This window comes from Odocoileus virginianus, chromosome 11 (genome assembly GCF_023699985.2).
Source record: "Odocoileus virginianus isolate 20LAN1187 ecotype Illinois chromosome 11, Ovbor_1.2, whole genome shotgun sequence".
In the NCBI taxonomy this organism is placed as follows: Eukaryota; Metazoa; Chordata; class Mammalia; order Artiodactyla; family Cervidae; genus Odocoileus; species Odocoileus virginianus.
In genome coordinates, this window is record NC_069684.1 from 805,821 (window position 1) to 824,708 (window position 18,888).

The window sequence follows — 18,888 nt, forward strand, 5'->3', positions numbered from 1 at the left end:
CTCTTTACCAAAAATGGACTGTTCGATGGACAGTGAGGGGGAGGCCCGTCGGCCGCACGCATCTGTGTGCAGACGGTTACCACATGGACACATGGCGTGTTCGCAAGGCCCACGCGAACTTGGATGGCTTAGAGTTAAACCAAAGCAAAACAAAACGGGTTCTTTGCCCGAGTGAGCCAGTTAAGCTCTCCCAGTACAGGTGAAGTAGCCGTGAAATGGCTCCCACGGCCCCGGCTTGGGCAGGAGGACCTGGGTGCAGCTGCCCTGCCCCTTCTTTCCTCGTGCTTCTCCGCGGAGGGAGAGGCTGACGGCCGTGCGCTTCAGAGACGCTGGCAAGAGTCTCAGACGAGAGCCTGAAATCCCAGGTCTCTGCCAGTTCTGACCGGCCCTTCCCTGTTTGAGAAAAGAAGCCTCCTCAGGAACGCCAGCGCGGTTTCTGTATTTATTCAGTGTTTCTGTGCTGGTTGCTCAGCATAAACAGTCACTTTGTCATCATCAACAGTCTGTTGGTTGTAAGAAATGCTGCCTGGTTCTGAAATGCTGAGAGCAGAAGGGGCCTGGGAGCATCGCCATGCCCCATTGTGTCCAGCCTTGAAGCTGCTCTGCTTTTTAGCTGTGGTGGCTGAATCTTTTTAGCCCCTCTCCAAATAAGGTGTATAAAAGTAGAGGCTTCCCTTGTGGCTCAGAGGTAAAGAATCTGCCTACCAGTGCAGGAGACATGGGTTCGATCCATGGTCCTCAAAGATCCCACATGCTGAGGAGCAGCTAAGCCCGCACTGCACAATCTGGAACCCAAGCCACGTGCCCAGAGCCTGCGCTCCCCTGCGAGAGACGCCACCGCGCCGGGGCGCCCGCGCCCCACAGCTGGGGAGCAGCCCCCCGCCGCAGCTGGAGAGAAGCCCGCCAAGCAGTGGAGACCCAGCACGGCCAAAATAGAGAAAGAAGGTAGAGGGTGGTCCACACAGTCAAGTTTGGATCTCTTCTTCAGATAGAATCTCACCCAACGTCGAGCCCAGTGTATAAAACGGGAAGGTCCTGTTCACAGGAGGCAGGTCTGCGGACGGACTGAGGCCTGAGAGACTCCGGCCCGCCCACCGTGAGAACCACCGCCTTTGTCCCGGAACAGACAGCAGAGCAGGAGCAAGCGCCTGGCGCTCCGGCTTTTACGGGAGAAAGGCGCTTCCGTTCCCTCTGGCCTGAGATCGCAGAGAGAGAAGGGAGGAGCACTGTGGGGCGAGCCGGGCAGCCTTGAAGCGTGTGTGTCTGTGTGGGTGTGTGTGTGACGGGTGTGGAGTGTGTGGGAGTGCGTGGGAGTGTTGTGCATATGTACCATGTGTGTTGTGGATGTCTGTGTGGTGAATGTGTTTACATTTAGTGTGTGTTGTGTATGTGGTGAATGTGTGTGGATCTGTGTGGTGTGTGGTGTGTGGGGGTGCGGGGGAGTGTGCTGTGTGTGGTGAATGAATATGTGTGTTTCTCTGTTGTTTTGTGTATACCTGTCGTGTGTGTCAGATGTGTGTGTCTGTGGTGAATGTGTGTGTATGTAGTGTGTGTTTTGTGGGAATGTAGTGGATGAGTGTATGAGTGTGTGTTGGATGTGTGTTGTGCATGGTGGTGTCTCTGTGTGTACATGCGTGTACATGTAGTGTGGTGTGTGTTGTGTGCACATCTACTGTGTAGTATGTGTGTTCTGTGTGTGTGCGTGTAGTGTTTGTGTGTACCCGTGTATGTGGCGTGAGTGTGTGTTGTGTATGCATGCAGTGTGTGTGTACATGTAGTGTGTGTGGTGGGTGGGTCTGTGTACATGTAGTCTCTGAGTGTGGTATGTGTACATACATGTAGGTGTATAGTGTGTGGTGGGTATATGTATGTACATGTGTGTGTGGTGGGGAGTGTTGTGTATGTGATGTAGGTGTGTTATGTGTGGGTGTGTGTTGTGTATGCATGCAGTGTGTGTACATGTAGTGTGCATGTTGGGGGTGTGGCATGTGTGCACATGTATGCTGTGTGGGTCTGTATTCTGTGGGTGTACATGTGTGCATGTGGTGTGGGTGTGTGTTGTGTATGCATGCAGTGTGTGTGTTGTGTGGGGGTGTTGTGTTTGGTGTGTTGTGTGTGTGTGGTGATTATGCAGTCGTGCCCCTGCCCCCCTGGCCATGTCACATTTTAGGGGCCCTGCACCCCCCCACCGTGGGGATTCTGTGAACTGGGAGGGGCGGTGATGTGTGTCTCAGTGGTGTCAGGACCTGTGTGCCTGGCCTGCTGTGTGACTGCGTGGAGCCCCGCCACCTTGTGGGCGACCGGTGGGGGCTAGATGAGACGAGCCCTCTGGCCCTGAGACCTCCAGTAACAACTGTGTTCCTTCCGTTTGCACCAACAGAAGCAAGACAAGATCCCTGACCGGTCGTCGGCACTGGAGACGGAAAAGCGGGTGCGTGTGCATCAGGGAGGCGGGGCTTCTGCGTGGCTGTCCCAGTGGGTACTGGTCTCTCTGCCTCTGGGCGGCAGTTTGGTTGCTGGTCCCTAGGCGGCCTTTGAGCTCAGGGCAGGGGTCTGGGGGGCTGTTGGCATCACTGGGGCAGGTGGAGCTGTGCAGACTCACCTGCCCACAGAGTGCTTGCCGCAGTGCCCAGGCGCTCCCGCCCCACTGAACAGAAGCGGAGCTTTCAGCAGCGCCTCCGCCGTGGGTGGAGGTCTGACGACTTGGAACACGAGCAGACAGCCTGCTCACTCTGACCGAGGGGAGGGGGCTTCTCAGTCAGCTGCTGACCCCTCCCAAGCACACTTAGGATCTTTCTGGGGGTCAACATTGTCGGGTTGGGAGAAGTCAGATGTACTGATGAACCCCAGCATCGCCTTGACCTGGGGTATAAAATACGTTCTCATTTCTCCTGTTACCGTGTTTAATTTGGAAAGCAGCTCAGTTTTACGTTCGATTCCCACAGCATGGGGTTCTGGCTACACGGGGCCAGAGGGACAGCCTTTTGACTGCCTTCTGAGTCCCATGGGGTGCTCAGCGTCTTGCTCTGTTGAACAGGAGAGGCGGGCCCTGGAACGGAAGATGTCAGAGATGGAAGAGGAGATGAAGGTACGGACAGATGTGCCTGCGGGCAGCCACAGGGCCCATGAGGGGCACGCGGTGTGGGTGAGGGGAGCCTGGGCCTCGCCCCTCGGAACCCAAGGGGGCATCTCACTGGCTGGGGCAAACCTGAACTGAACCCAGAGGGTTTCCTCTGAGGGCTTCCCCCAAGGGGCTGGATGAGAGGACAGAGCTGGACTTCCAGCTCCGGCCCTGAGGACAGGCCGCAGGTGGGGCCGCTCTGGGGTCCTCCGCCTGGACCGTTTAGGGGTCTGGGGAGCTGCAGCGACCATCCCGCCATCATTCCTCAGGTCCTGGGAGTTGTACACACGGGCACAGGATGGTGGGGGAGGCAGGACTGTGTCAGACCTGGGCGTCAGGCAACAGTGAGGGGGCTGCACACTCGTGTGAAACACACTCGGGCTTCCTCCCTGGGAGCCAGAGGCATCAGGCTGTGAGCTGAGCCCTTTGCAGGAGACCTTCATTGTTCCCATGGCCTAAAACGGTTGGTTATTTACAAAAAAAGTTGTCCAGGGCCTGATGGGGTCAAAACTGACGTGATGTCCGGTGCCGGGAGTCCCATCGGTCTGAGCGGCTCCAGCACACGGGAGGCTCGGCGTCCCAGGGAGGACGGGCCATGCTGCCGGGCGGTTTCGGGCAGGGCCCACCTGCATCTGCAGCAGGGCAGCCTCTCCTGAGGGCGTGGGGCCCGCGCTCCCCAGCTGCTGGCTTCTCCAGACACACCGCCTGCCGCTCAGAGCGTGCCCCCCCGTGGGCAGCACGTCCACGCGCCAGTCCGCAGGGTGGGCCTTGGTTCCTCGCACTGTCTGGGGCTGCTGTCAGGGCGCTCGTCAGGGAGCAGGCTGGCACTGAGGAGGCACATGGGCACGGCCCGAGCTGGGACCCTGTCAGCAGGGCCCTCAGGGGCCGGCCCACCTGCTCCAGGCCAGGCTGCCGTCTAGTCCGGAGGGAGCCGCTGGGCCTGCTCCCGCCCGTGTGGGAGCCCTCAGGCTGCAGCTGAGGCAGCTGGCTCTGTCTCCTCCCCTCAGCCTGCGGTTCCCTCAGCGGGGTCACGAGGCCTTCTCTTCTCTGGATCGAGGTGGGCATATGGGCGGTGCCCCACGAGGCCTGGCTTCTGTGCCGGCCGGCTGGAACCGGGTGGGGCCTGTGTGTGACTGTCTGCGCCCTGGGCAGTAGGCATGCTGACTGGAACCTGGTTTCTCATGTGGCCACCCTGTTCTCACGGCCAGCCGCGGACCCTGGTCACACCTGCACCCTGTTCCGTTCATACATAAGCTCAGGCCCTGCAGGCGTGGTCACGGGGAGCGGGGTGACCTCCAGGGAGCCCCAGGAAGCGGGAGGGGTTTAAGGACAGGTGGGGCTGGGGCCCGTTTCCTGACTCCAGCCCCCAAGGGGGGCTGGCCCGCAGGTGTGGGCTGTGCGGCTGTGAGTGCCTGAGCCTTGCTGGCCTTCTCTTGGAAAGGTAGGTGTCTCTGGCTCCCCCAGAGAAACCACAGGCGGCTGGGCAGGAGGCGGCTGTGTGTATGCCTCTGCGGGCATGCCGGTCAGCGCGCCGATGGGCCTGAGAGCTTGGCCAGGGCAGCTGCCACCCTGCCTCAGCCTCCTCCCCTCCTACCCTCCATCCCCGCACCCTCCTACCCCTCCCTACACCTCCTCCCCTCCCCCATCTCCTCACCCCTCCCCCATCTCCTTGCCCCTCCCCTCCCCATCTCCTCACCTCCCCCCATCTCCTCACCCCTCCCCCATCTCCTCACCCCTCCCCCATCTCCTTGCCCCTCCCCTCCCCATCTCCTCACTCCCTCCCCCATCTCCTCACCTCTCCCCTCTCCCATCTCACCCCTCTCTCCATCTCACCCCTCCCCCATCTCCTCACCCCTCCCCCCTCTCCGGGCCCCTCCCCTCCCCATCTCCTCACTCCCTCCCCCATCTCCTCCTCCCCTCTCCCATCTCACCTCTCCTCCATCTCACCCCTCTCCCATCTCCTCATCCCTCCCCCATCTCCTCATCCCCCTCCTATCTCCTCGCCCCTCCCCTCCCCCATCTCGTCACCTCCCCCCCACATCTCCTCACCCTCCTTCCCTCCTCTCCCCTCCCCTCCCCTCCCCCGGGTGCTGGCATGGTAGGCCTGCAGCCAGTCCCTGTGGACACTTTTCTTGGGGTTTTGTTTTCCTGCTCTGGAAGCATCCCTGGCTGACTCTGGCCCCCTGCTCGGCTGCTCCCTGCCACGCCTGTTCTCAGCCCTGCTCCCTCAGCCACATTCTTCCCCTCGACCCGCCTGTGCTCGTGGGTTCTGAGAGTCCTTCTCCTAGTTGAACGCCACTCTCGGAGGCAAGGACCACTTCAGGGAGGGACCGTGACTGCCGAAAGCCCTGGTCCCGCAGCCCCAGGGAAGGGGCGGCACTGTGGACTGTCCACGGGTCCTTGCGCTGCGCCGTGACCCACTCACCCTCCCGCTGAGAGGAGCCCCTGACCCGGCCCTTCTGGGCTCCTGGGAGCCGTGGGCCGCCCTCCCACGGGGGTGGCGCGTCTCCATCTGTGGGCCGAGAGTCAGCGTCTGTCCGCGTGTGTTTCCTTTTCACCAGTCCCCGTCGTGCTGCCTCTCGCTTTCTTCTCTCACTCCTGAAACACTGTGGCCTCTCTGACCTTCCAGTTCTGTCCCTCCCCTCTGCGCAGGCAGAAGAGACCCTTCTCTGGTGCCTGGCGACCTGTCTGTAGTCATGTAACCCACAGGTCATCATCTCCATCTGTGAGGTCCGTTCTCGCAGCGAGACCGTTTTCTCCCCCTCAGAGCTGATGGTCTCAGCTTCAGGCTCAGAGGCCTGGTTCCCACCAGGGCTGGTCCAGGCAGGATCCTGTTTATCGCTGGCCGTAGTCCTTTACGGGACAGCCATGGGCGCGCTACCCTGCTCCATCCACCCCACTGTCCCGGGTGACTGCTGGACGGGCCTGGCGCCGGTCACGCGTCTGCTTTCTGAGACGAGGTCCCAGCCCTGAGCCAGGGCAGGGGGCAGGTCTCCACCCTGGCTTCCGGGCAGCAGAGCAGGCCTTGCTGGGGCCAGTGTGTCTGGGGAACTTCAGGGCCTGCTTCAGGAGCGCCTCCCACAGGCCTCACTGCACTTACAGTGAAACATAAGGGAGGTGATAAGGACCCAGAGAGGAAGCAGATGGGAGCTGGGAGCCAGGTTCTTGGGGGGACGTGAGGAGGGGCAGCAGGGCAGCCCCGGACACCTGCCCCCAGACTCTCCCCTGCCCCAGCCAGCCCCAGCCCCGCCCGCCCACCCACCACCTTCCGCCTCGCCTTTCCTTCCTTGCATGCAGACTAAAAGCAGAAACAAAGTCATGTGACTTCTTTGTCCCACTCTTCTCTTCTCTGGCCTGTCCTGTCTGTCTGTCCGTCCGTGTCTCACTCTCTGCAGAACCTCCACCAGCTAAAACAGATTCAGACCTTGAAGCACATGAATGAGCAGCTGCAGGCCGAGAACCGGGCTCTGACCCGCGTTGTGGCCAGACTCTCGGAGGCCGTCGAGGGCTCGGACCCCCAGGGGCTCTAGTCCCGCCTCCCCCCCTCCACTCCAGGCACGTTCCCTCTGTTGTCTGGTGTCAGCCTCGGGCTCTGCATTTGCCCCCAGAGCCTACGCGTGTGGGGTCTGTGAAGGTTGGTCTGCAGGCGCGGGGCAGGGGCCTGGCCTGGGCCCTGTTGAGACTCTTCCCTCAAGGTGGCCACGCGGGTCCGTGGGTCCTGGCCTGTGTGTGAACACCTGGGGGAGATCGGGCTCTCAGTCAGCTGTGACCCCAGTGCAGTCTGTTCCCTGGAGCGATCAGGTCGGGCCTAGGGTGACTGTGACCAAGGGCAGGGGCTGCGGGCTCAGACGCCCAGGGCTGGGTCCCACACGCTGGTCAGCCTCCGAGCTGAGGTCCGGGGTGTCTAGAGCTCCTTGTCTGTTCTGTGTGCCCAGAGCGAGCTCTGGGCAGGGGCTCTGAGCCTGCTCCTCTCCACCCACCTCCCGCGCTGGGTCTTGCCTCCTTCTCCCGTCGTGGGGGCCGTGTCCTCCTGCGCATCACAGGTCTGGGTCTGGGGCAGGGCCCCCTCCCGCGGCCCCCCTGACGGGGCCACAGACAGGTGGCTGCGAATGTCACCGGAGGACCAGGGACTGCGTCCACTGGATCAGAGGCGCTCCCTCACGTGGTCTGAAGACCAGCTCGTGGTCGGCGTGCTTCCCGCCGAGCTGGCCTGAGGGGTCCTCAGTGCTGTGCGGTCTCACTCTCTGAAACGAGGTTTAATTTCCAGCAACACTCTCATCAGTCCCGCCTGAGGCCTGCTCTTCTGTCTGTCTGTCTGCTGTGCCTCTGGGTCAGTAGCTGGCAGCTCGCACCCGCCGGGCCTGAACCCCCTCCCCCATTCCTGTCAAGCATGCTGTGGGTCCCCCCACCGGGCGAGCAGCCCCCGGCCTCCTGGGAAGGCGCCTGAGGCCACGCTCCACTCAGGGAGATCAGCACTTGACTCGGGGTGAACTGGGGGCCCCAAAAGATGGCCCAGTTTTCTCAGTCCCCCTCTCGTGCGGAAGATCCCGGGCCTGGCTGGGGCTGGACCCCACGCTGGCAGGGCTGGGGACCCCGGGGCCAGTGTTCATCTGTGCGGGCCTGTGCCAAGCTCTGTGCCCACACGTTCCCATTCAGCGAGAGACCAGTCAGTGTTCTCGTGGGAAGAACCGAGTCTCCTGAGTCAGAAGTGACTCGCCCCGGGTCACGGGGAGAGTGTGGAGCAGGCCGAGCTCCGCCGCCTGAGCGCCAGCCTCTCTGGCCGGTTTGCGCCCCTTCCATCCTTTCCGAGGGTTCCCAGACTGTCAGCAGAAGCTCGGGCGGCTGAGAAAGCGCCTCGGCCTAGTTTTCCTAGAGAATCAAGTCTTAACCTGGAAGTGAATCTCCCGAGAGTCGAGGCCGTGTTTGTACGTGTTTTCAAAAGGGGCAGTTCAGACCCGACCTGAGAGCTCCTGGCGGTGACACGGCCGTCCCCACATGGAGCTTCTTCTTGCCCAAAGCCTGCTGTGGGAACATGGCCGGGCGTCTGCCGGCAGCCGGGGCGGGCACGTCAGGGGGCCTCTTACAGCCTCTCGGCCCGGGCCTCTGAGCACTTGAGTCTGAGGGTGGGCAGGGAGGCCGTCTGGGCTCTGATGGGGCCGGGGTGGGCGTCACAGGGGCGCAGAGGATCGCCCTGCTCTGGTGCATCTGGATCAGCGCCCTCCTACACACCACGCCACAGCTGCGGGCCCCTCGGAGTCCCTGCTTTGTGGGGGACCAGGGCAGGGGCAGGCCTTTCTAGATACAAGGTGGTAAACCCAGAGAAGAGAACCAGGTGCCTGATGTGGCCCCGCGTCTGCAGCGTCAGTGTCGGCCTTCCCGTGAGGGGCTGTGCATGATGGTGACGCTGGGCTCCTGTCCATGTCTGTGGCTGTGAGGTTGGCTGTATTCCAGCCCCAGAGGCCGTCCTGACGCTCCAGACACCCTCTGTTCTCTATCAGCACTTCTGTCTGCGGTCCACACACGTCTGTCTGCGACTTAGCCTGCTCCATCTGTGAGGGGCTGAGGGGGCAGTCCCATCCTTTGCGGGGTCACGCTGGTCCCTGAGTGTCAGCAGCCGAGCCAGACCTGGAGTCAGCCCCAGGAGCACGGCCCAGCAGGGGCTGTAGACCTGAGTGACTGAGCAGAGGGACATTTGCCCTGAGCGGATGGGAGTAGAGACTTCGGTTGCCCTCGTGGCAAACAGGTTCTCTATCGCACCCAGCACCTGCACCCCGCCTCCCGTACCAGCCGCATCCCTGCGGGGCCACCAGGGCGCTCAGACCCCACGCCTCCCATGGGAGCGCCCGGCCTGGGCTGGGGGCTGCTGCTCCCTTCGTCCCACAGGTCGAGCAGCCGGGTGTGAGGGTCCAGGGCTGACGGACAGTGCGCCCGCCTCCCATGGCAGCCCCGGCCCCGAGCGCCACAGCCCGGGGGCCGCAGTGGTCCCGTCCCCGGCTGCAGCAGTGGGACCCGCACGTCGTCCTGTGTGTGAGCGGAGGCCCGAGCTGTGCCTCCTGCCTCCCCCACCACCCTCCGGACGTCTGTGTCCCCAGCGTGTGCCTGCTCCAGATTCTCCGACACAGGGAACAGTCCCTCGCCCAGGAGGGGGAGAGGGTGTCCCTGCCGCAGGGCCTGAGCCGACCCTGGTCACCCTCACAGAGCGACGGGTCTGCGGGGGTCACGCCAGCCTCATGCCTCTTCCTCTGCCCCGCAGGTCCTGACGGAGCTGAAGTCCGACAACCAGAGGCTGAAAGATGAAAACGGAGCCCTCATCAGGGTCATCAGCAAACTATCCAAGTAGGCCCGGCCGGGGCTGACGGGGGGCTCGCGTCCGTGCCCGTCTGCACTCGCCGGCCAAGCCGGGACCTGCCTCTGCTGTCAGCCGCCGCCGCACCCTCATCGGCCCCCCAGCGCCCCCGCCGGCTCAGACAGTTCCCACCAAGGCACCACGGCGACCCTCGGCCAGCTGGGCATCCGGAGGCGGCTCGGGGTTGCCAGGCCCCTCAGACCCGGCCTCCCGCCGCCCGCCCGCTCTCCCGTGTGGCGCCTGGCCCGGGCGGTGAGCCCCCCGCAGCGGGAGCTCCAACGTCGGGTCGCCCGGTCCGAGGTAACGGCAGCTCCGTGAGGGGCCCGCTCGCCCCGCCTCTCAGGACCTGACTTTGCCGAGTCCACGTGGAGACGCTGGTGCTGGCAGTGTTTCCACCAGCCTCCTGGTGACGTGACTGTTGCAGCGCCCGCCCCAAGCTCGGGTAACCGCGTCTCTTAGACCCGCATTTGTCCCCCATTTCTGTGTGCCCCCGCTGCGCGTGCCCGGGGTGCAGATGCTGGCCAGGCCCCACGAAGCCGGGCCGGGCTCTCAGCCCGCCTGTCCCCCCGTCACAGCAGCTTCTTCACCAGAAAACCTGCCTCGGTTCCGTTGACCTGATTTCCCATCCTGAGGGCTTCTGAGGGGCATGGGGCGGGCTGATGGAGGCGGGCGTGAGTGGGGTCCACGCCCTCGTAACAAGGAGCCTCCAGGACGGCTGACTTGGTGACTGTTGGTATGTCTGGGGAGAGGCACTCGCTTGCTTAGGAGCAGCAGTGAGTCCAGGCTGTGGCAGGGGCAAGGCCCCCCTCCACAGCCGTGTCCAGGGACCCCACCTTGGGTCAGGGAGCTTTGGGGGTTGTGCCTCGATCACTGGAAAGTTGGGAGACGCTGATAACCAGAAAGGTTCCTGGTGGGAGTGGAGGCCTTCCTGACATGGGAAGGTCATGGGAGGTCTTCCCCCCGTGACATGCCAGCCCTGCCGTGCATAGTTGGGGACCCCGAGCTCCGTCCCCACATGGCCTGCTCTCCTTGCTCCCTGCTCGTCCCGTCGTAGCCTCCTCCCCCAGACAGAAGCCTGGACGGACCACCCCCTTGGTCCAGCACAGAGTTCGGGCGTGAGTCCTTGGTGGTGCCTTGGTGTCAACACTTAACGCGTGTGCTTTCTGTCGGAGTTTTGTCCCTCGGCTGGTGTGAGCGTGCAGGTCAGCTTTGGGGCTGTTCTTGACATCCGGTGTGTAGTCGTCAGCAGACGCTGTCTGTCAGAAATCAGAGTGCCCCAGCTCCTCCGTGGCCCTCAGAAGCGCCCCGTACTCCTTAACCCAGAGCTATGATTGATCAAAGTCCCATTCCAGACAGGAGATCTGTCTTCTGGGGCAAAACTGCTTTCTCAGGGTGTGCAGACCCTCCCCATGCACACGATGGGGCATCTGACAGTGGGGATGGGCGGGCCGGGGGTGACGCCGCGTCAGAGGAAGCTCCAGTGTTCAATGCAGCACCCCTTTGTTCTGGGGGACCCATAGGGGCCCTTGACTCTGACCACTGACCCCCGCCACGGGGCTGGCTCTCAGGAGAAGGAGGCTGAGTGGGAGGGGTCACCCTGCCCTTCTCGCGTTGGGCAGAGTGGGCAGAGGGGCTCCGGCTGTGCCTTCTGGGCCACGGGCGCCTCCTGCAGCCCTCGTGTGTCAGACTGGCCCCAGCTCTGGGGGTGGGCCCTGTGGCCGTCTCAGGCCTCACCAGCTCACTCTCGGAGACCCTGAATCTGGTCTCCTTCCAGGCCATGCGGGTCTCAGGTGGTGGCCAGGGCCTCCTCATTGCTCCTGGGGCTCCGGCTCGTCTCCACGGCGCCTGAGCAGGAGGTCAGCGGCTGGGAGGGTCCTCGTCACCGCTGGTTTGTGGTTTTCAGGGAGGCCGCCTGTCCAGGCCAGATGAATAGGCCTCGGGCTGCAGCCTGGCCACTTCGCCACCCCGTCCCTGAGGCCGGTGCTCCTGGGGGCGAGGACCGGGCCGGCTCCCCCTCCCTCGCAGGGCATTGGCTCCCCCCGGCCCCCGCCCCTGCCTCAGGGAGCGGGCGGGCAGTCAGAGTGGCCCCGCCCACCTGAGCGTGAGCCGCCAGGATGGACCCAGCAGCCCGTTTCCTGCCTCCGGTTCCCAGCCAGGCTGCTGGCACGGGGCCCGACGGGGTGGGCGCTGCTGCGGGTGCGAGGCAGTGGGGACAGCACGGAGGGGCTTCCCGGGGCCCCGGCCCGCGTGCCTCCGACGGGAAGCAGGGAGGGCCCAGCTCCACCCGGCGGGGGAGCCTCTGGTGGCGGGCGTGGGCGGTCCTCCCGGTCCGGGCCCAGTGGGCAGTACCAAGCGCTGTCCCCATGCTGAGCTTCAGGACGGGTGTCAGTACCTGGGAGGTGAGTCCTCGGTCACCGTGAGAAGGCAGGGGCACGGCAGAAGGAAGCGTCTGGAAGGACAGGGTCGGGCATTGGGTCCTTGGGGCTGGGCCTGCCCCGGGCAGCTGTGCCGCTGGGCTGGGCTGGGGTCGGGTCTTCTAGACCTGAGATTCCGTGATTTTTTTGATTCCTAAGGAGACCAGATAATTTCTCACACTCAGATTTTGCTCATTCTAACGTCATAAATTCTTGTTTTCTTCTCCATTCAAACTGTTTAAGTGTGTGTTTAAGCGGGAGAGTGAATTCAGCGTGGAGAGCAGTGGCTGTACCCGCTGGTGGCCGGGCGAGCCTCTGGATGAATGGCCCTCCCAGAGCGGGTGTGGCTCCTGGTGGCCCTGGGCCGCGTTTCTCCCCAGCGGCCGCCCCGTCTTAGCTCTGCCTTAGGCAGCGGAGGACCTTCCTGGGTGGGGACCAGCCTCAGTCCTGGGGGCTGTCGGGGTTGCCCCGAGGCTGCCCCGGGCCAAGATCCCGGCCCGGAGCCGGGCTGCAGGATGGAGTGTGCAGCCCCCTTCGAGGACTGCTTCTGTCGCCTGTGCTGACTCCTGAGGGCCTGGGAGCTGTCAGTGCCGCGGCTCCTGGGGAGTGAGCGGGCTCCGGAGTGAGGAAAGGCCAGACAGAGGCGGCGCCTCCTCCTGGGAGGCCGGGCTGGACGGCAGGTTGGGGAGAAGACTGCAGACAGAAGCCTCTGAGAGTCTGGTCCCCCTGAGGGGTGCTGCGCTCGGGGGTCGCTCTTGCTTCCAGCCTGCGTGTAGCGTGTTTGCTGCCTGAGACGGCACAGCCTCAGCCCGTCTTCCTCCGGCCCTGTTAACTCACGTCTTCGCCCCCCGCCGCCCTCCCCTCTCGGGCCGCTCGGGGTCCTCTGCTCACCGACGGGGACTCCAGAGTGGTCTTTGCCTCGGAGGCGCCTGTGTGCTTCCAGAACAGACATGCCTTCCACCCTCCCCCGCCCTCGTCTTCTTCACGCTCAGTCTTTGCTTTTCTCGGAGCCCGTGGTGCTCAGAGGAGGGGCGGTTTTCCTCGAGTCGCCCCAACTTGGGTTACAGAGCTCCCTGCTGTGTGCGTGCCCTAGGCGGGAGGCCTGGCCTGGCAGGGGCCTGGGGGCGGCCCTGCTTCCAGCTGGAGGCGCCTCGGGTGCTGGCGGGGCCCCGGGGCTCCACCCCCTCCACCCCACCCGCGGTCCTGGGAGGGAGGACCGGCCCCGAGCCAGGCCCCCTGGAGGCGGGGCCCTCTGAGCCCCCGAAAGGCCGGCTGTCTGGTCGGGAGGGAAGACTGTGTCCCCCACAACCCCCCGTGAGGGGCTCTGCCTCAGGCTGTGGCTCTGGTCCCCGTCCCCCCACCGTCCCCTCTGCGGCCTTGGCCAACTGGGTGGAGCGCACGTGTGAGAACCTCCCCGGGGTCCCCACGCCCCCGCCCGTCACCTCACCCCCCAACTCTCCTCCGAGACAGCATCTCCGTGTACACACACCGGGGGGACGGGTTCAGGGAGGAGCCCGGATGCACTTCGTGAGCTGAATGTATTTTTATGCAACTTTTGAGTGGCCTTTCAACCCTGAGGTGAATGGTTTTGTTTTACTGGTTGTTGTTATATAGTATTATTAAGTATTCTGTGTTTGAAAGTTTGGGAATAATAATATTCACGTCTGTATGATGCCTGTAAACACAACAGTATTTATAAATGAGTAAATTAAATTGTGTTTTAACTTTGTGATGGTGTCTGAGGTTTAGGAAATGGGGCTCATAGAACCTCACGTCTAGGCCAGCCTGTGGTATTTCTCCCAGGCGGCCTGACCCTGCTTAGTGTCCAAGTTCAGACATGGTCAGCTCGTGCGGGGTGGCGTCCCCACATCACCGGGCCGGCCACGTGGCCCAAGGGCCCGGGGGGCGTCTGTGGGGCTGCCTGGCGTCCAGCGGTGGCCCTGGGGCTCGGGGCCAGGCCCTGGCCTCTGCCCTCCGCAGCAGAGTCTCAGGGCCACTGCTTGGGTTGGGGGAGCCAGAGCTTCAGACTGTAAAGGCAGCTGACAGGGTCACCGGAGATGGTGGTGTTCAGCATGCGGCTGCCCAGGCCTGACCCTGCGTCCACCCCGTGCTGCCCCCCCCCCCCCCCCCGGGTTTGTTCATGCCCTGCGGAGGCCCCGTCACCACGCTGCGGGCCGGGGAGGGGGCAGGCGCCTTGTCCCCCGTGGTCGCCCGGCTGCGGTCCGGGACTCGGGGGCAGGTACGGAGCGAGGGCTCCTCACGGCCGGCTGTCAGTGGAGACACGTCACCTAGAGACCCGGGGACCGCTGCGGCTCAGCCGCTCCCTCCCGAGCCCCCCGGCCAGCCTGGAGGGCGCTCTGCCTTCTTGTTTTGGAGTTGGAACCAGATGCCCATGGTGCTCAGGGCCTGCCAGGACCCCCGAGGAGACCGCCACAGGCTGAGGTGAGGGGCAGTGTTGCAGGGGGTGGGGGGTGCTCCCTGTTCCCTGAAAAGCCCCAAAGCCCTGGCCTCAGAGGTCAGACATCTCGAGCTAACCCAGGGCTTGTAGGTGTCGACATTCCGCAGACCCCACGGGCTCAGCCTGCGCCTGTGCCCAGGCCTGCTCCGCTGGCTGGGGGAAGGGGGGTGGCGCACCGGGGATCTGGTCCACCCCTCCTCCCTGAAGCCCCCCCCCGCCAGAAGCTGCCCTGGGGGCCCCGTGCACCCACCGCCCCCCTGAGCCTGGTCTGGTCTCCCCAGCCCCTGAAGGCAGGCGCCGAGCCTGGGGCTGGGATCTCAGAGCCATGCCCACACCCCACCCAGCAGGAACAAGCAGAGACCCCCACCCCCAGCTTGCTTTCAGCTCTTTTCTTTAATAAGGAGATGCTGCTCGTTACAAAAGAACAAATTGACGAGAGACCAGAGTCCGTGGGGAAGGGGGGGGGGTGCTGCCAAGCGGGGGTGGGGGGGCTGTACACGCGTCCTTCCTGTGAGGCGGGCTGGGGGTCCTGGTGGGCCGCACGCTGCAGGGGCCTGGGCCTGCCCACCCTGGCCTGGGGGCTTCAGAAGCTGTAGCGCTGGTGCTGGGACAGGAGGGGTCAGGGCAGGACACCCGGCTGCTCTGAGGGGTCTGGGGTCCATCCTGCCCGTACCCCCTCCCCTGGTTTGTGGAGCGCGGGGGCCATGCCCCGCTGTGGCCTTGGCCGGGGTGGGCACCCCACTCGGGGGCTGCTGGCAGGGCTGCCGTCCTCTGGGTCCAACACGACGGCTCGGGGCTCAAGGTCCGCGGTCCCCCTCCTGCCTCTCTTCCTCCCGAGGGGGCGGCGGGGCGGGGCTGGGTGTGGACGGGGATCCCGCACCCCCACCTCAGAGAAGCCGCGGCTGCCCACTCCTGGGGTGTCCCTGCCCAACGGCGGGAGCTGAGCGCACCTGTTCTCCAGCCCGGGGCCCTGCCCCCAGCCCCCCAGCGTCTCAGAAGCAGGGCTGCATGTCCACCCAGGGGCATCAGGACCCGACCACAGGCCCAGCCACCGACGGCTCCCACGCATCCGGGCCGTCTCCACGGGCCCCCACATGGAGCAGGGCCGGGGGGACACCGCTGGGGCCCCACCAGGAGCCCGGGACACCTGTCTGTCCTCGGGACGCGGGGCGCGGGGCAGGGGGCGGGGGGACAGCAGGCGAGCCCTTCACAAGTGTCCTGAGGGGAGCTGGTCAGAGGGGCCGGGGGCTCCGAGAGGGCGGCCCTGGAGACCCCCGTATGGCTTTTCAGTGATTCAGACGGTGGGGGGAGGAGCAGACCACACGCCGGGCACCGGGGCAGCTCTGCACACGGACGTGGGGCTTGGCGTCAGGCCGGCCGAGGCCGACTCCCCGGGCGTGGGGAGCTGGGGGAGACGCGGACTTCACACACGGGGTCAGGGAGCAGCTCGGGGGTGTGAGGCAGAGCTGGACTCTGGGGGTGGCCATGCGGCTGTGGGCGTGGAGCTGGACATGCGTGGGCAGGGCGGGGCGGCCTTGTGCAGCTGAACGCGCGCGGGGGCAGAGGCTCGGCTGGCTTCAGAAGGCTCCTGTTCTGTCTCCAGGTCACAGGGTCCCCTTCCCAGCACTGCAGCTCGAAAATGGGTACAATCCCGGTGACCTGTCCCTGCCCCCCAGCTGGCGGGGCAGGAGTGGCCGCAGGATGAGGCTGCCCAGCGCCGGAGCAGACACAGGCCAGTGGATGCGGGAGTGTCCCGGCCAGCGCTGAGGGTGGACTCACACATTGTTACTGGTGGTTTGTCTGAAACTCACATTTAACTTGGCATCTGGCCTGCGGGGCTGAGGGCCACCACCATCAGGCCTGGGACCCCAACATGTCTGCTGCAACGGGGGGGGCTGGGGGGGAACTGACCCAGACCCTGCAGGACCCGGGGGGGGTCTCCTCCAACCCTGCTCCCCACAGCCCCCCATGGGGACCCCAACCCTTTCTGTGGGGCCCAGAGCCCACCGCAGCAGGAGCATGTGTGGTCTCCTGGGAGGAAGGACTAAGGCTGTGCTGAGACCGGCCCTGCCCCCACCCCCACACCCCCAGCCACTGTCGGAGGCCCTTCCTGGAGCTGGGAGCCCCTGCTTGGGATCGGGGAGGAAGCAGCTTGCGGCCCCCTCCGGTTTCGGGGGGCCTGGTTTCACTTGTCACTCTCAGTCCCTCCGTGAAAGGCACCCCTGCTGCTTCCCTCTTGGCGACCTTCACTCCAGGGAGGGGGGACCCCGACCCCCGACATTCAGACACAGGCCTGGGGCAGGACCCTCAGGCAGAGACAGGAGCATGCGTGCGTCACCAGCAGACACATCTGCTCAGACGGCTCCTCTGGGCCCAGCCGGCACCTGGCAGGACCCTGCTGCCCCCACCCCGCCCCTCAGCCAGCCCGGCGTCCAGGCTCAGGACCCCCAGAGCAGCAGGCACATCAGGACGGAGGCCAGTCCTGGGCACAGGGAGGGGGGGTCCTGAGGAAGCACCGAATCCTGCCGCTCTGTGGTCACGCGGTCCTGAAGGCAGGGCCACCCCCTTCCCACGCGTGAAGAGGGGCTCCCCGGGACGCGGCCCTTGAGCACGGCTGAGCCCCCCTCCCCACTGCACGCATACGCAGCAGGGCCCTGGTGTCTTCCTCCGGCGGGAGCCTGCCCAGGACGGCCATCCGCCTGGGTGGGGGACACGGGATGACAGGGGAGCAGCTCCGGGCCCTGGGGGCCGCGAGGGGAGGAGGGAGCCCGCCGGGGGTGGCGGGGGCTGCCGCTCCTGCCCAGGCTGTGGGTGGGGAAGGAGACTCCATGCACACGAGACTCACGTATATATGGCTTTTTATCGACACTGGGGAAGGGGTGACAGGAGGGCCACCCCTGAGAGCGCTCGGCCAGCCGGCCACCGCCCCCTGCTCACCTGGGCCCAAGGACAGGGCCTCCTCGAGAAGCCCCCGTGTCCGCACAGACCGCGCTGCTCCACTGAGATTAAAAGAGGAAGCGGGCGCGGGCAGGAGACCCCGCTCAGCGCTCGTCCCAGATGGGGGCCAGCTCCCGCGTCTCCCACCCGGAGGCCAGGCTCCAGCAGGCCCGTCGCGGTCTCTCTGGGAGGGGGCTCTTCTGTGTCTTCACGCTCTAACATCTCCCGTCCACAGGGTGAGGTGGCAGGACGGACAGACCCCCTGCGAGTCCAGCCACCAGCTCAGGTCCGTGGTGTCCCCAAAACCAGCCTGAGGGGCGGTGACTTCTGCACAGTCCAGTCTCCACGCCTTGCCTCCGAAGCAGCCACTCACGGCGCCCCGCCCATCCAGGAGCCGGAGTGCCGGTCCTGTCTGGAGCCAAGCAGTGCTGCCGTCTCGGGGCGCCACACGCTCAGGGAACAGGAGAGGCCGCACTGCCGGCCGGGAGCACTGCCTCGGGGTGAGCCTGGGGTGCAGCTTCGCAGGAGCGGGGCGCGGGCATGCAGCGGGGACAGCTCCCGGGGCGGGCCGGGCGGGCCGCGCCACCTCTGAGGGCCCTCCTCCCACGGCCGTCGGAGGGGAGGGTCCTTATAAAAAGGGGACGGGGACACGACCACACAGACGGGGGCAGAGCTGAGGCGCCCGTGGCTCTGGGTCTCGGCGGCGGCCCGGCCGCGGCCCTACTTGCTCTTGCCCAGCAGCGCGTCCACCTCCTCCTCAGGCTTGAGCGAGTGCCACTGCGCGATGGGCCGGCGGGGGTTGGCCAGCATGTCGGACCAGTGCCGCAGCTCCGTGCCCGTGGCGTTGCTGCCCACGAAGATCTTGCCGATGGCCTCGTTCTTGCCCAGCTTGTCGTAGTCCAGCACGGTGACCACCACCTGCACTTTCTGCGGGAGGCGGGGAGGGAGGGTGGGCAGCAGTCCTCCGTGGCACCCCCAGCCTCCCCTCCTTCCACCCAGACAGTCCTGTGGAGCCCGAGGGGCAGACCCACCCTTGCAGAGCGACAGAGCCCACGCTCGAGAGGCCCGCCGCCCACACAAGGGGCAGCTCGGGAAGCGCCCAGATCCAGGCCCCGGGGTGGCGGCCATCTGTTCACCCGCCCGCGGGGGTCAGCGGTGAGCCCCGGCCCCGTGTCCAGCCCCACCAGCCCTGCACCTGGATCTGCTCAAAGGGGATCTCGAAGCTGAAGGACTCGTTGAAGTAAGGGTTCAGGGTCTTCTTCTTCACCGTCGTCTTCTTCTTCTTGAGCCTCTTACCATTCTGCATCAGGTGGATCTTCACATAGGGGTCTGTGGGGCGCAGCAGGCAGGCCCTGAGCCCACCCCGGACCGCCAGCCCAGGGCCAGGGTGGTCACAGGCGTTGCCTGCACGACCCACCGCAGCCTGGGGCTCGGTGAGGGGCGAGGGGCTCCTGGTGACGTCTGTCCTGGGCCGGGGACACACCTGGGACCCACCCCACCCGTCCTCCGATCTGGGCAGTCAGACATGCATGCTAGGGACCAGGCTGCCCAAGGTGATTCAGACCCCGAGCACTAGCGGAATCCAGGGCAGGCAGTCAGCCCTCCGGCCTGG

General features: G+C 65.1%; 2 protein-coding genes across 5 annotated transcripts in view; one reads left to right on the plus strand and one right to left on the minus strand.

Annotated features, from left to right (window-relative positions):
* Positions 1 to 13,610, plus strand: part of PPP1R12B (protein phosphatase 1 regulatory subunit 12B) — a 171,197-nt gene extending 157,587 nt beyond the window's left edge. For 3 of the 4 annotated variants that reach the window (XM_070473796.1, XM_070473794.1, XM_070473798.1), the window contains 4 exons: positions 2,381 to 2,431; positions 3,038 to 3,088; positions 6,517 to 6,676; positions 9,375 to 9,461. In XM_070473796.1, the coding sequence (XP_070329897.1) occupies positions 2,381 to 2,431; positions 3,038 to 3,088; positions 6,517 to 6,651 (237 nt within the window). In that variant the 3' untranslated portion in view covers positions 6,652 to 6,676; positions 9,375 to 9,461. Of the gene's footprint in view, positions 1 to 2,380; positions 2,432 to 3,037; positions 3,089 to 6,516; positions 6,677 to 9,374 lie in introns of all 4 variants that reach the window. The other variant, XM_070473795.1, reaches the window with a different exon arrangement.
* Positions 13,611 to 14,713: 1,103 nt separating this feature from the next.
* Positions 14,714 to 18,888, minus strand: part of SYT2 (synaptotagmin 2) — a 42,009-nt gene continuing 37,834 nt past the window's right edge. The window contains exons 8-9 of the mRNA XM_020882023.2: positions 18,472 to 18,605; positions 14,714 to 18,203 (exon numbers count right to left, since the gene is read on the minus strand). Of these exons, the coding sequence (XP_020737682.2) occupies positions 17,997 to 18,203; positions 18,472 to 18,605 (341 nt within the window). The 3' untranslated portion in view covers positions 14,714 to 17,996. The remainder of the gene's footprint in view (positions 18,204 to 18,471; positions 18,606 to 18,888) is intronic.